This window comes from Triturus cristatus, chromosome 11 (genome assembly GCF_964204655.1).
Source record: "Triturus cristatus chromosome 11, aTriCri1.1, whole genome shotgun sequence".
Lineage (NCBI taxonomy): Eukaryota > Metazoa > Chordata > Amphibia > Caudata > Salamandridae > Triturus > Triturus cristatus.
The window spans coordinates 1,176,785,387-1,176,798,441 of record NC_140594.1 but is presented as its reverse complement, the minus strand read 5'-3'; the positions used below and the strand labels follow the sequence as shown (position 1 = coordinate 1,176,798,441).

General features: G+C 52.9%; 1 protein-coding gene across 3 annotated transcripts in view; it reads left to right on the top strand.

Moving 5' to 3' along the window:
- Positions 1–13,055, top strand: part of LOC146788667 (lipoma-preferred partner homolog) — a 774,512-nt gene that overhangs the window by 547,694 nt on the left and 213,763 nt on the right. For all 3 annotated transcript variants that reach the window (XM_085635893.1, XM_085635894.1, XM_085635895.1), the window contains one exon: positions 2,867–3,583. In XM_085635893.1, the coding sequence (XP_085492019.1) occupies positions 2,867–3,583 (717 nt within the window). The remainder of the gene's footprint in view (positions 1–2,866; positions 3,584–13,055) is intronic.

Below are 13,055 nucleotides of genomic sequence, written 5' to 3'. Positions count from 1 at the left end.
GATAAAGACTGATTAGTGCAGGCGATCCCCGCCGCTGCATTACGCTTCGAGTTCTGAATGGTTCCAGTGGTAGTGATAAAGACTGATTAGTGCAGGCGATCTCCGCCGCTGCGTTACGCTTCGAGTTCTGACTGGTTCCGACTGGTTCCAGTGGTAGTGATAAAGACTGATTAGTGCAGGCGATCCCCGCTGCTGCGTTATGCATAGAGTTCTGACCTGTTCCAGTGGTAGTGATAAAGACTGATTAGTGCAGGCGATCCCCGCCGCTGCATTACGCTTCGAGTTCTGAATGGTTCCAGTGGTAGTGATAAAGACTGATTAGTGCAGGCGATCTCCGCCGCTGCGTTACGCTTCGAGTTCTGACTGGTTCCAGTGGTAGTGATAAAGACTGATTAGTGCAGGCGATCCCCGCCGCTGCGTTATACTTCGAGTTCTGACCGGTTTCTCAAATCCAAGCTCTTAGTATATTGTGCCTCTCTGTAAGGATGCTGTGCGACTCCTACACCTAGTGACCCTCATTGTCTTATGTAGCATTGAAAGTATAGGGGGTGCACCTTTTTACTATCACACCTGTGCTATAAAGCTCCACGACACTGTACGTTGGGATGACTTGCGCTATAAAAAGTTCCGTGAAGAATAGGTTCTATTCATTTTGTTTTTGGTGCAGGTAGTCACGCAGGCAGCTACCGCTGACATTCTTACAGCGCATGCGTAGCTCTAATATCCGGGTAGAGTCTATTCCGAGCCTGCCTCCGTGGCACGAGTGAAGTGACTGGTACCGGCCCTGATCCGGACCCAGCTCATTGACAACAGCTTCCGGATCCGGTCGGGTCACTGCTGTCTGTCACAGCTCCTGAGTGATGAGCCCCGGGGTCTATTAGTGCTACTACCATGCTTGGGTTCCCTTACAGCGCCTCCTGATTCAACAGGTGGAACCCCATGAAGGCGCCGAGTGACTGCTTACCTGGGTCTAGGCGCTAGGGCCAGCGGTGGGCCTCCTCTTCTCCAGCACTCTGGAACAAGCGCTCAGATTGCTTCCCCAGGCTGCGATGTGCTTAGAGATGGATCACAGAAGGAGCGTGGTTTGAAGCGCTATATTATCTTCACTGGCGCCCAGTAGCGGGAGAAGCAAGCCAATTGCAGCCTCGCTTATCCTAGTAGCTGTCTTTAGTGTGGAACTTGCACAAACCTGAAACATTTTAATAACTTGTCACTTATGCATCGTGTAGGATTTACTGTTATACAGTCAGAATGTAAGGACCTCCCCTGTGCCTGCTCCACTCCCCTTCACAGTGATGTCCGTCTCCATCTTTTTTGTAAGCGCCTTGAAGAAAACCTCTACCCGCGATCAGTGGCGGCTGCCAACTGCTGAAAGTGGTGAAAGTGGGCAAATGTGTGGGTGGCGTGCCTACTCGGAGAAAATTGGCATGCACGTAATGAATAAAGTGAACAATAACTACATTGCGAAATGTAATACATTATCATTTTAAATGTAAAATGTTTAACGTGAAAATGTTTATGTAATACCTCAGCGATTTGGTGCTCATTAAAAAAAGTAAAATAAAACATTCACTTGCCTTGATGCATGTCCTCGCTCAGGTTCTGGTGCGTTCTGCCGTCCAGTACGGACCCCAGCCAACTCCCCTAACCATTCCAGACGCTGCACGCATGTTGTCCAGCATGAGAGAAGTGCCAGGATTGGATGGGGCGGGTTCTCAGCGCTTCTTGGGCACAGGAGGGCTGTGCTTGCTCTCCACCTAGCTGTCTGATACAGCTAGGCTGGAGAGGTTTAAAGTGTGCATATCTGACCATCGCAAGACAGCCGGCCAAAGTGACACCCGCACTTTAAATTTGTGCCCAGCTCACCACCACTCCCTGCTGCTGCCACTCGGCAGCAATCACCCCGCCCTGACGCTCGACTCGGGGCGGAGTAGCAACAAATATAATGGCAATACATTAACTGTATTCCCATTTTATTTTTAATCTCTGGGGCATTTTTATTTAGTGGGGCAACACTCCTCCACCCTGATGAAGAAGTCGCCCCTGCCAAAGATTAACATTTGTTTATATCTTGGTAATGTTATGATCTGGGGGTTCACATTGGACTAACATGAGCACATCTGTGGTAGATAAACTGGGGGTGCACCAGACAGCAATGAGACGAGACTGCGCCCAGCTGGTACATTTTACCATCTACTTCCATGACTTAGTTGTTTGAGCCCCGTGTACTACTGACTTCAATGCGATGATTCCATTGTTTTATAGTTTCATGAGTGACCAAACACTATATTCTTCTAGTACAAACATGAATTCACGGATGTGACGTTGTGTTGCACCCGTGTCCTTGTTCCCTTGCCCATTGTTACCAGAGCGCTCCTCCTTCTGCCAGCCTGTGCCCACCTGTGACATCCTCATCCCTCCAGGTAGCACATAGTGAACAGCCCAATCCTGGCTGGATAACACCCGAAAAGAGGGGGTGATGATTCGCAACCACCGGAGGCAACACCCAGAGACCTACTTAACACGAATATGAATGAATAAAATGTGGCAACTGAGGATGCAGGCTCTTAGTTTTCGGTTTTGAAGAAGCTTCACGTTGAATTTAGGCTGTGGCCGGTGTCGTGAGCTGTAGGGTGCAATGTAAAGCTTGACAGAGCCTGTTCTTCAAGAGATCTCACCTGCACATGTTCATCTAAGGCGTACGCTGGGTGTTCAACTCCGTGCTCATTGTACACAATGGAATGTCCATATCCTGTTTTGATGTGCATTTTCTTTAGCTCTTTAACTATATATGTATTACTGGCTTCTGTAAGTGTTGCATTATCTGTTTACCCCTGCTCTTAAAGTTCATGTCCTTCCTTTGCAGAGTTCTGGATTCCCCACCGGGTTACAGGTGATCTCCCCTCCGGCAGTGACTCCTGTTACAGGACATAAAAGAATGGTCATCCCAACCCAGCCTCCGTTGACGGCCACCAAGAAGTCTGCAGCTAAGCCACAGCCTCAGACCACTTCTCAGCCTTCTCCGACGCCTGCTGCTTTCACAGGCCCAGCTAAAACTCAACCCCAGCCTGTGCCTGCATCGTACACAACCGCGTCCACTCCCACGCGGCCTACCTTTAATGTGCAGGTGAAGTCTGCACAGCCCAGTCCTCACTTTGTGCCCTCAGCCCCGCAGCCAGGACCACAGTACAACCTCAATCCAAACCAGCCATACGGCCAACAGCAGGTACGCCCCCCTGGCGCTGCCCAGAATAACGTCCCACAGCAGCGTGGGCCTGATTATGGCTACGCCCCACCCCAGCCGGTGCGTTACTCCGAGCCTGGTTATGGCTATCCACCTCCAAGCCATGCTTCTTACCAAGACCCCTACCACTCAGGAAGTTTAGGCTACGGAGGAAGGAATGGATCTGAGCTTGCTTACACTCCCCAAGCTACCTGGAAACAAGAGCCGTCTCATCTCTCTGCGGTGCCCTCCATGGGGCAGATCCCTGCAGGGTCTTATATATCACCGAACTCAAAGAAAACCTACATCACAGACCCTCTCCCGGCGCCCCAGGCACCACCGGCTGTTCAGCAAGTGAAGGTAAGGTCTTGAGAATAGTCTGTGTATTTTACAGATTTGTTGTTTCCTTTGTGTTCATGAATAATCTAACATTTAAAGTACCATGAAGCCTAACTAGTAGGTCCGAGTGGAATGCATCAAATTGTGAAGGCGTTAAGAAGCAGAAGTCTCTTAGGCAAAAACCCAAGATGCGCCTTCAGTGTGGCACTGTCGGGAGCTTTGCTTCCCTGGTAGGATGCAGGATCATGTTGTGCCAAGACTGAGGGGCCGTGCCAAGACTGAGGGGCCGTGCCAAGACTGAGGGGCCGTGCCAAGACTGAGGGGGCCATGCCGTGCCGGGACTGGCGAGCGTGCCGTGCCGGGACTGGCGAGTGTGCCGGGACTGGCGAGTGTGCCGGGACTGGCGAGTGTGCCGGGACTGGCGAGTGTGCTGGGACTGGCGAGTGTGCCGGGACTGGCGAGCGCGCCGGGACTTGTGAGCGTGCCGTGACTTGCGAGCGTGCCGTGCCGGGACTGGCAAGAGTACTGTGCCATGTCTGGGGACTGTGCCATGCCATGTCTGGGGACTGTGACGTGCCAGGACTGGGAACCCTGCCATGCCTGGTCTGTTGAGCTTGCAGTGCCATGTCTGGTGGAGCGTGCCATATTTGGTGGAGCGTGCCATGCCTGGGACTGGCAAGCATGCCGTGCCCGGGGACGTTGGGGACTGTCGTACTATGCCTGGGGACCGTCAGAACTGTGCCATGCCAGGACTGGGGACCCGGCTGTGCCGGGTCTGGTGGAGCGTGCAGTGCCAGGTCTGGCGGAGTATACTGTGCCTGGGGACTGGCAAGAGTGCCGTGCCTGTGGACTGTGAAGTGCCATGTCTGGGAACTGTGCCCTGCCATGTCTGGGGAGCGTGGGGACCCTGCTGTGCTGGGTCTGGGGACTGTCCCGTGCCTGGTGGAGCGTGCCGTGCGGAGCATGCCGGGTCTGGCGGAGCGTGCAGTGCCGCATCTGGCAGAGCATGCCGTGTCTGGCGGAGCGTGCCATGCCGTCTCTGGTGGAGCGTGACATGCCGCGTCTGGCGGAGCATGCCGTGCCGGTTCTGGTGACTGTGCCAAAATTGGGGATCGTGCCGGGTCTGGGGACTGTCCTGTGCCGGGTCTGGGGACGGTGCCGTGTCGGGGTCTAGGTACTGTGCTGACCCTTCCATGTCTTGGGACTGTGGGGACCCTTCCATGTCTGGGGACCATGGGAACCCTGCCATGTCTGTGGACTGTGCCGACTGTGCCATGTCTGCGGCTGTGCCAACTGTGCCATGTCTGGGGACCATGCTGACGGTGCCATGTCTGGCAGAGTGCGCCGTGTGGGGTCTGGTTGGAGCGCGCCGTGTGGGGTCTGGTTGGAGCGTGCCGTGCGGGGTCTGGTTGGAGCGCGCCGTGCAGGGTCTGGTTGGAGGGCGCCGTGGGGGGTCTGGTTAAAGCGCACCGTGCGGGGTCTGGTTGGAGCGCGCCATGCGGGGTCTGGTTGGAGCGCGCCGTGCGGGGTCTGGTTGGAGCGCGCCGTGCGGGGTCTGGTTGGAGCGCGCCGTGCGGGGTCTGGTTGGAGCGCGCCGTGCGGGGTCTGGTTGGAGCGCGCCGTGCGGGGTCTGGTTGGAGCGCGCCGTGCGGGGTCTGGTTGGAGCGCGCCGTGCGGGGTCTGGTTGGAGCGCGCCGTGCGGGGTCTGGTCGGAGCGCGCCGTGCGGGGACTGGTCGGAGCGCGCCGTGCGAGGTCTGGTCGGAGCGCGCCGTGCGAGGTCTGGTCGGAGCGCGCCGTGCGAGGTCTGGTCGGAGCGCGCCGTGCGAGGTCTGGTCGGAGCGCGCCGTGCGAGGTCTGGTCGGAGCGCGCCGTGCGAGGTCTGGTCGGAGCGCGCCGTGCGAGGTCTGGTCGGAGCGCGCCGTGCGAGGTCTGGTCGGAGCGCGCCGTGCGAGGTCTGGTCGGAGCGCGCCGTGCGAGGTCTGGTCGGAGCGCGCCGTGCGAGGTCTGGTCGGAGCGCGCCGTGCGAGGTCTGGTCGGAGCGCGCCGTGCGAGGTCTGGTCGGAGCGCGCCGTGCGAGGTCTGGTCGGAGCGCGCCGTGCGAGGTCTGGTCGGAGCGCGCCGTGCGAGGTCTGGTCGGAGCGCGCCGTGCGGGGTCTGGTCGGAGCGCGCCGTGCGGGGTCTGGTCGGAGCGCGCCGTGCGGGGTCTGGTCGGAGCGCGCCGTGCGGGGTCTGGTCGGAGCGCGCCGTGCGGGGTCTGGTCGGAGCGCGCCGTGCGGGGTCTGGTCGGAGCGCGCCGTGCGGGGTCTGGTCGGAGCGCGCCGTGCGGGGTCTGGTCGGAGCGCGCCGTGCGGGGTCTGGTCGGAGCGCGCCGTGCGGGGTCTGGTCGGAGCGCGCCGTGCGGGGTCTGGTCGGAGCGCGCCGTGCGGGGTCTGGTCGGAGCGCGCCGTGCGGGGTCTGGTCGGAGCGCGCGGTGCGGGGTCTGGTCGGAGCGCGCGGTGCGGGGTCTGGTCGGAGCGCGCGGTGCGGGGTCTGGTCGGAGCGCGCGGTGCGGGGTCTGGTCGGAGCGCGCGGTGCGGGGTCTGGTCGGAGCGCGCGGTGCGGGGTCTGGTCGGAGCGCGCGGTGCGGGGTCTGGTCGGAGCGCGCGGTGCGGGGTCTGGTCGGAGCGCGCCGTGCCGGTACTGGTGACTGTGCCAAAATTGGGGAATGTGCCGGGTCTGGGGACTGTCCTGTGCCGGGTCTGGGGCGGGTGCCATGTCCGGGTCTAGGTACTGTGCAGACCCTTCCATATCTTGGGACCGTGGGGACCCTTCCATGTATGGGGACCATGGGGACCCTTCCATGTATGGGGACCATGGGAACTTTGCCATGTCTGGGGACTGTGCCGACTGTGCCATGTCTGCGGCCGTGCCGACTGTGCCATGTCTGGCGGAGTGCGCCGTGCGGTGTCTGGCGGAGTGTGCCGTGCGGTGTCTGGTTGGAGTGGCCGTGCGGTGTCTGGTTGGAGTGCGCCGTGCGGTGTCTGGTTGGAGTGCGCCGTGCGGTGTCTGGTTGGAGTGCGCCGTGCGGTGTCTGGTTGGAGTGCGCCGTGCGGTGTCTGGTTGGAGTGCGCCGTGCGGTGTCTGGTTGGAGTGCGCCGTGCGGTGTCTGGTTGGAGTGCGCCGTGCGGTGTCTGGTTGGAGTGCGCCGTGCGGTGTCTGGTTGGAGTGCGCCGTGCGGTGTCTGGTTGGAGTGCGCCGTGCGGTGTCTGGTTGGAGTGCGCCGTGCGGGGTCTGGTTGGAGCGCGCCGTGCGGGGTCTGGTTGGAGCGCGCCGTGCGGGGTCTGGTTGGAGCGCGCCGTGCGGGGTCTGGTTGGAGCGCGCCGTGCGGTGTCTGGTCAGAGCACGCCGTGCGGTGTCTGGTGGAGGGCACCGTGCCTGGGGAAGCATGCCATGTCTGGGGAAGGGACTGTGCCGTGCCATGTCTGGGGAAGGGACTGTGCCGTGCCATGTCTGGGGAAGGGACTGTGCCGTGCCATGTCTGGGGAAGGGACTGTGCCGTGCCATGTCTGGGGAAGGGACTGTGCCGTGCCATGTCTGGGGAAGGGACTGTGCCGTGCCATGTCTGGGGAAGGGACCGTGCCGTGCCGGGTCTGGGGACTGTGCCGTGCCGGGGACTGTGCCGTGCTGGGTCTGGGGAATGTGCCGTGCCATGTTTGGCGAAGCGTGCTGTGCCATGTCTGGTGAAGTGTGCTGTATCTGATGAAGCATGACGTGCCATGTCTGGCAAAGCGTGCCGTGTCTGGGGAAGAATGCCGTGCCATATCTGGGGACTGTGCCGTGCCATGTCTGGGGACTGTGCCGTGGCGGAGCGTGCCGTGGCGGAGCGTGCCGTGGCGGAGCGTGCCATGGCAGAGCGTGCCAGGTGTGGCGGAGCATGCCGTGGCAGGGTCATGCCGGTCCAGCAGAGCGTGCCAGTCCAGCATAGCGTGCCGTGACAGGGGCTGGTGGAGCGTGCCGTGACAGGGGCTGGCAGAGCGTGCCGTGACAGGGTTAACTGCCTCCCTCTGGTGGTGAGGATGGGGTGGTGCCTTATAATATACAAATCTTGGCATGCCAGGAGTTATTGGGGTGGTATAGATAGTGTCTGTAGCCCACCTGGGTGGTTGTAGGAGCTGCTAGTGCGGCATTGACTGCTCACCTGAAGTTGGAAAACGGGAGGCAGTTGGACCATTCTCAGTTTGCAAGGTGTGCGAAGAGTGAATTGGAGCAGCGTTGCTAAACCCTCTTCCCCCCAGGGGTAGCAGATGTTACTAGTGCAGCTTCGGGTACCTCCTTGACCTATCTGAGGGCAACAAGCAGCGCTGTGTGCCCTCCAGAAGCTGCCGGAGGTATCATGAGGCATTGCCATCCAACGGGTGGGCACAAGTACCACGCATCCCTGCCTTGGCCAGAATTCACATTTTATTCTCCCTCCATGTTATGCTCACCAGTTCAATCAATCAATCATAGCATTTGTATAGCGCGCTACTCACCCGGAAGGGTCTCAAGGCGCTTGGGGGAAGGGGTCTGCTACTGCTCGAACAGCCAGGTCTTGAGTTGTCTCCTGAAGGCGAGGGGGTCCTGGGTCAGCCGGAGGTGGATGGGGAGGGAGTTCCATGTCTTGGCCGCCAGGTAGGAGAAGGATCTGCCTCCGGCGGTGGCTCTTCGGATGCGTGGTACGGTTGCGAGGGCGAGGCTGGTAGACCGTAGCTGGCGGGTGGGTGTGTAGAAGGTCAGGCGGTCGTTGAGGTACTTGGGGCCCAGGTCGTGGAGAGACTTGTGTGCGTGGGTGAGGAGCCTGAACGTGATCCTCTTGTCAACGGGGAGCCAGTGCAGGTCCCTCAGGTGGCCGGAGATGTGGCTGCGTCGGAGGATGTCCAGAATGAGTCGGGCGGAGGCGTTCTGGATGCGTTGGAGTCTTTTCTGTAGCTTGGCTGTGGTTCCGGCGTAGAGGGTGTTTCCGTAGTCCAGTCGGCTGGTGACGAGGGCCTGGGTGACCGTCTTCCTGGTTTCGGTCGGGATCCATTGGAAGATCTTGCGAAGCATGCGAAGGGTGTGAAAGCATGATGAGGATACGGCGTTGACTTGTCTGGTCATCGAGAGGGAGGAGTCCAGGATGAAGCCCAGGTTGCATGCGTGGTCTGTTGGCTTGGGGGCGGTGCCCAGGGCTGGGGGCCACCAGGAGTCGTTCCAGGCGGAGGGTGATGGTCCCAGGATGAGGGCTTCCGTCTTGTCTGAGTTCAGTTTCAGGCGGCTGTTCTTCATCCACTCGGCGACGTCTTTCATCCCTTCGTGTAGGCTGGTCTCTGGCGGTGTTCGGGTCTCTGGTGAAGGAGAGGATCAGCTGGGTGTCGTCGGCGTAGGAGATGATGTTGAGGTTGTGTTCGCGTGCGATGGCGGCTAGAGGTCTCATGTAGACGTTGAAGAGGGTGGGGCTGAGTGATGATCCTTCGTGGGACTCCACAGATGATTTCGGTGGCCTCGGATCGAAACGGTTGATTTCCAGTTACTAAACTTTGGTGCTGTTACAACTACCATATGGACTTTTTCAGTTTGCGGATTTTAAATTTACCATTTTTAAACGTGACTTTAAACTTACGTTAAGTCGAAGTCTGATAACAAGGGTATTTCTAACTCAAAATAAATCAAATTTATTTGGTGTAGACCCCTACTGAGGTCAACAAATACACAGACATAATTTTAAAACTTTGATTGTAATACCCTTAAAAACAGCTTTGATCATTTATAAATTTAAAACATTTATCATAAGACATCAAAACTTTAAAAAGCTCTTTAAGAATTTATACAATTGATAACAGGGAAACTCCTCAGGTGGTGATTTCTTGTGTAGAAGAGACATTGTATCTGAGACTAATGGGCCTTAAATACCGCCGCCGGGCATCTACCAAAGTTGGATTAGGGCAAACTGGCAATACATGGGGTAGATCTTGTGTTCCTCCCTTACACAGGTCACAGAGCCCTGTTGTGTTTTCAGAGTTGTTCCACTTTGCTATGTATATATTCAAAGGGAGGATTTCCAACCTCAGTGGAAGAATACAGCACCGTACCCTGTGATCGAGTGAAAAAGGAGTGTATTTCTCAGGGGATCTATATTCTATATTCTTTGCATATTGTGAAGAGTGTTTAAATTGAATACAATGTTCTACATCCAGGTCAAAGCTTATTCTTGGTGTCAGATTCTTTAATAAGAGCTTCAGATGTGCCGGTGTCAAAGTTTGTAAAAGTGTTACTGTGCAGTGAGACCGGTTGAGAGCTATATAAAGATTCTTGTTGAACTTGTATCACGACGACCCATCTCCGAAAGTTTCCAATTTTAAAATGTACCTTAAAGATCCAGGATCAGCATGTAAAAGGGGATTTGCGCATCTCATTATATTCGAGATAGCCCTAGCATATGTACTAGCTGAGGAAAGCTCGGAGCAAAGTGTTTGGACCGAAACAGCTTGATTTACTTTTACCAGTTTGCATAGAAGATTCCCTTCTCTTGTTTTTGCAAATTGTCCGGTTTTAATATGTATATACTCCAAGGCATATGTTAAGATGGGAGGGATTTTCATATGATAAACCTCTAGCAAAGGTTGGAAATGCATGTTTCTGGTAGAAGAGTTTAGCCTCAGCAGTGCCCCTATATGGGCATCTGGCTTTCACCCTATGTGATGTAAATGGGAGGAGTTCTGCAACATTTGGGAAAAAATTCGACCTGAATAGGTGTATTCTTTAACGGACTCCAGTGGTTTTCCTCCCAAGCTCCCATTGAAAGGTTGGAGTCGTTTTTTCCCCGTAAAAGATACAATTTTGGTTTTCAAGATGTTTGGGACTAGAATGTTTTCTTTTGCGTAGCAATTTAGTGCATTTAAATTTCTTTGAAGTCCAATCGGTGTGAGATCTAATATCACAATGTCATCAGCGTACATTAAAATATGTATGTCACTCAGTGCTAACTCGACAACGGGAACAATAACCTACATAAATAATGCTGTGATAAGAGCAAATATCCCACACGGAGCAGGTAAACTGAACTAAATGTAACAAATAATCCTGTTGGTGAAGCGGCTGAGAGTACAGAGAGCGGACGAGCATCTCTTTGGAGCCCTTTGCTATCTGAGACCCATGCATCACAGCTCTCCAGGCTATATTTGATCTTTATGAGCTAGAGCCGTGGTATCTCTATGGAAACGTGAATTACCAGCCACTAGAGCAGGCTAAACCTGTGTAGTCCTATTTGCATTGAAAGGCCAATGGGGCCATGTCAATTTATCTGTTTTTCCACGTTCCCAGCAAAACAGCCCACTTAGCTCTGAATTTACCAGAGAATTTAATTTCCTTCTTAGCGTGTAGTCGACACACGTACACTTCTATTTTAGTGGGAAAACATGTAATAGTTCTCATCCTGATTTGTAGATGCGGAAATTTACAGATCTGCTAACAACCGAGATGTCCGGGAGGGGGGTCTGACCTTCGGTAATTGGGGGCACCGCTGTGCAGTATTCCCATCATCTTCACTCCTTGTACCTCGTCCACCGCTTGTATGTGTAAAGTGGTCCTTCTACCTGCTAGGGAGGCTAAGCAATGCTGTTGTCTGCTTCCTCTACAACAGTTTGTGGTATGCGTTCAAGCGACAAAGTTGGCGTCACTCTCCCTTGCCAATATGGCCACTCGCCTCAGTCTCGGTTTCTGCTGGTCATACCACTTGGCCCTTCGGCAGGACCAGGGTTATTTATTTGCCCCAATGTCGGTCACTGCGGTGTCGAGTCTTGCTTCGGTTTGATCTTGTGTTCCAGCGTGACCGGGGACCGTCAATGTAATGCCCCTAAGCCCTTCACCTTGGGAACGTGTAGTATTTCTTTCTCTAGCTAACGAGGTACTTGATGATGCGCCTGTAACGAGAGGAATAAGCATCATAGTAGCAGTTTTAACATTTGTACCACCCAGCTAAGTTACACAAAACAAGATTCCCCTCTGTGCTTAATTTTAGAGAAGTAGTGTCAATCAAATAGTAACCACTGAACCAAAACCTCTCTGTTAATAACTTGTATAACTAAAAACCTTTTATTCAAACAAAGGGATTACATAAAATTCATATTAAAACAGAAGTACAGTTTTTGTATATATTATTAAAATATTGTTAAACGAATGAAGATCGATTTGTTCTTATTCAATGTTTTGGGGGAATTTTTTCGCATGAATTTCCAAAATCTTATCATGTATATATCAATCCTAATTCTTTAAAAACAATTGTGAACAATTATACACATTTTAAACAATAAAAAACAGTTGTATAAATAATAATCCACATTAAATAATACAAGTGTCAAATAATACAAGTGTCGACGCAGCGTTTCGGCGATTTTATCTCCGCCTTCTTCAGGACTTGTACATCATATATAATTTTTTGTCGTTATGAAACCCAATTAATCAATCACTACTTTCATAGGTCAAATTAGATCCTGCGTGCCTATCATCCAGATTAGGGTACACGTCTTCTACCATAAGTCTGTTACATCCAAATGTGTCCATCTATTAAGAGAACAGTACCTTCCATTGAGTAACTTGTATTTTGGGAAACTTTTCCGTTAGATAATAAGTTGCCCAGTACTACGCCAATGGTCGTTTTTTATAGGTTTTGACAAACATTCAGCTCATTAAGGGCATTCATTATGTTATTTCCGTTTTTCTTCGTCCCGAGGTGCCTGTGATCATACCCTTTCAATTATTATGATCCCCATATCTTTGAATGTCGGTCTCATGTGCGACTCGGGATTCGGCATCCCGAGACTCACACGAGACTGGCAATCAAAGAAATCGGGGATCATAATAATTGAAAGGCTTATGGTAGAAGACGTGTACCCTAATCTGGATGATAGGCACACAGGATCTAATTTGACCTATGAAAGTAGTGATTAATTGGGTTTCATAACGACAAAGAATTATATATTATGTACAAGTCCTGAAGAAGGCGGAGATAAAATCGCCGAAACGCTTCGTCGACACTTGTATTATTTGACACTTGTATTATTTAATGTGGATTAGTATTTAGACAACTGTTTTATTATTGTTTAAATTGTGTGTATAATTGTTCACAATTGTTTTTAAAGAATTAGGATTGATATATACATGGTGATAAGATTTTAGAAATTCATGCGAAAAAATTCCCAAAAAATATTGAATAAGAACAAATTTATCTTCATTAGTTTCTTAACAATATTTTAATAATATATACAAAAACTGTACTTATGGAATATGATATGTTTTAATATGAATTTTATGTAATAAATGTGTTTGAATAAAAGGTTTTTTGTTATGAGTTATTTACAGAGAGGTTTTGGTTGAGTGGTTACTATTTGGTTGACACTACTTCTATAAATTGAAGCACAGAGGGGAATCTTTTTTTGTGTAACTTTCTTACCCAGTCCCTTCTGGCCTAACTGGGTAACTCTCTTACTTTGTAAGATA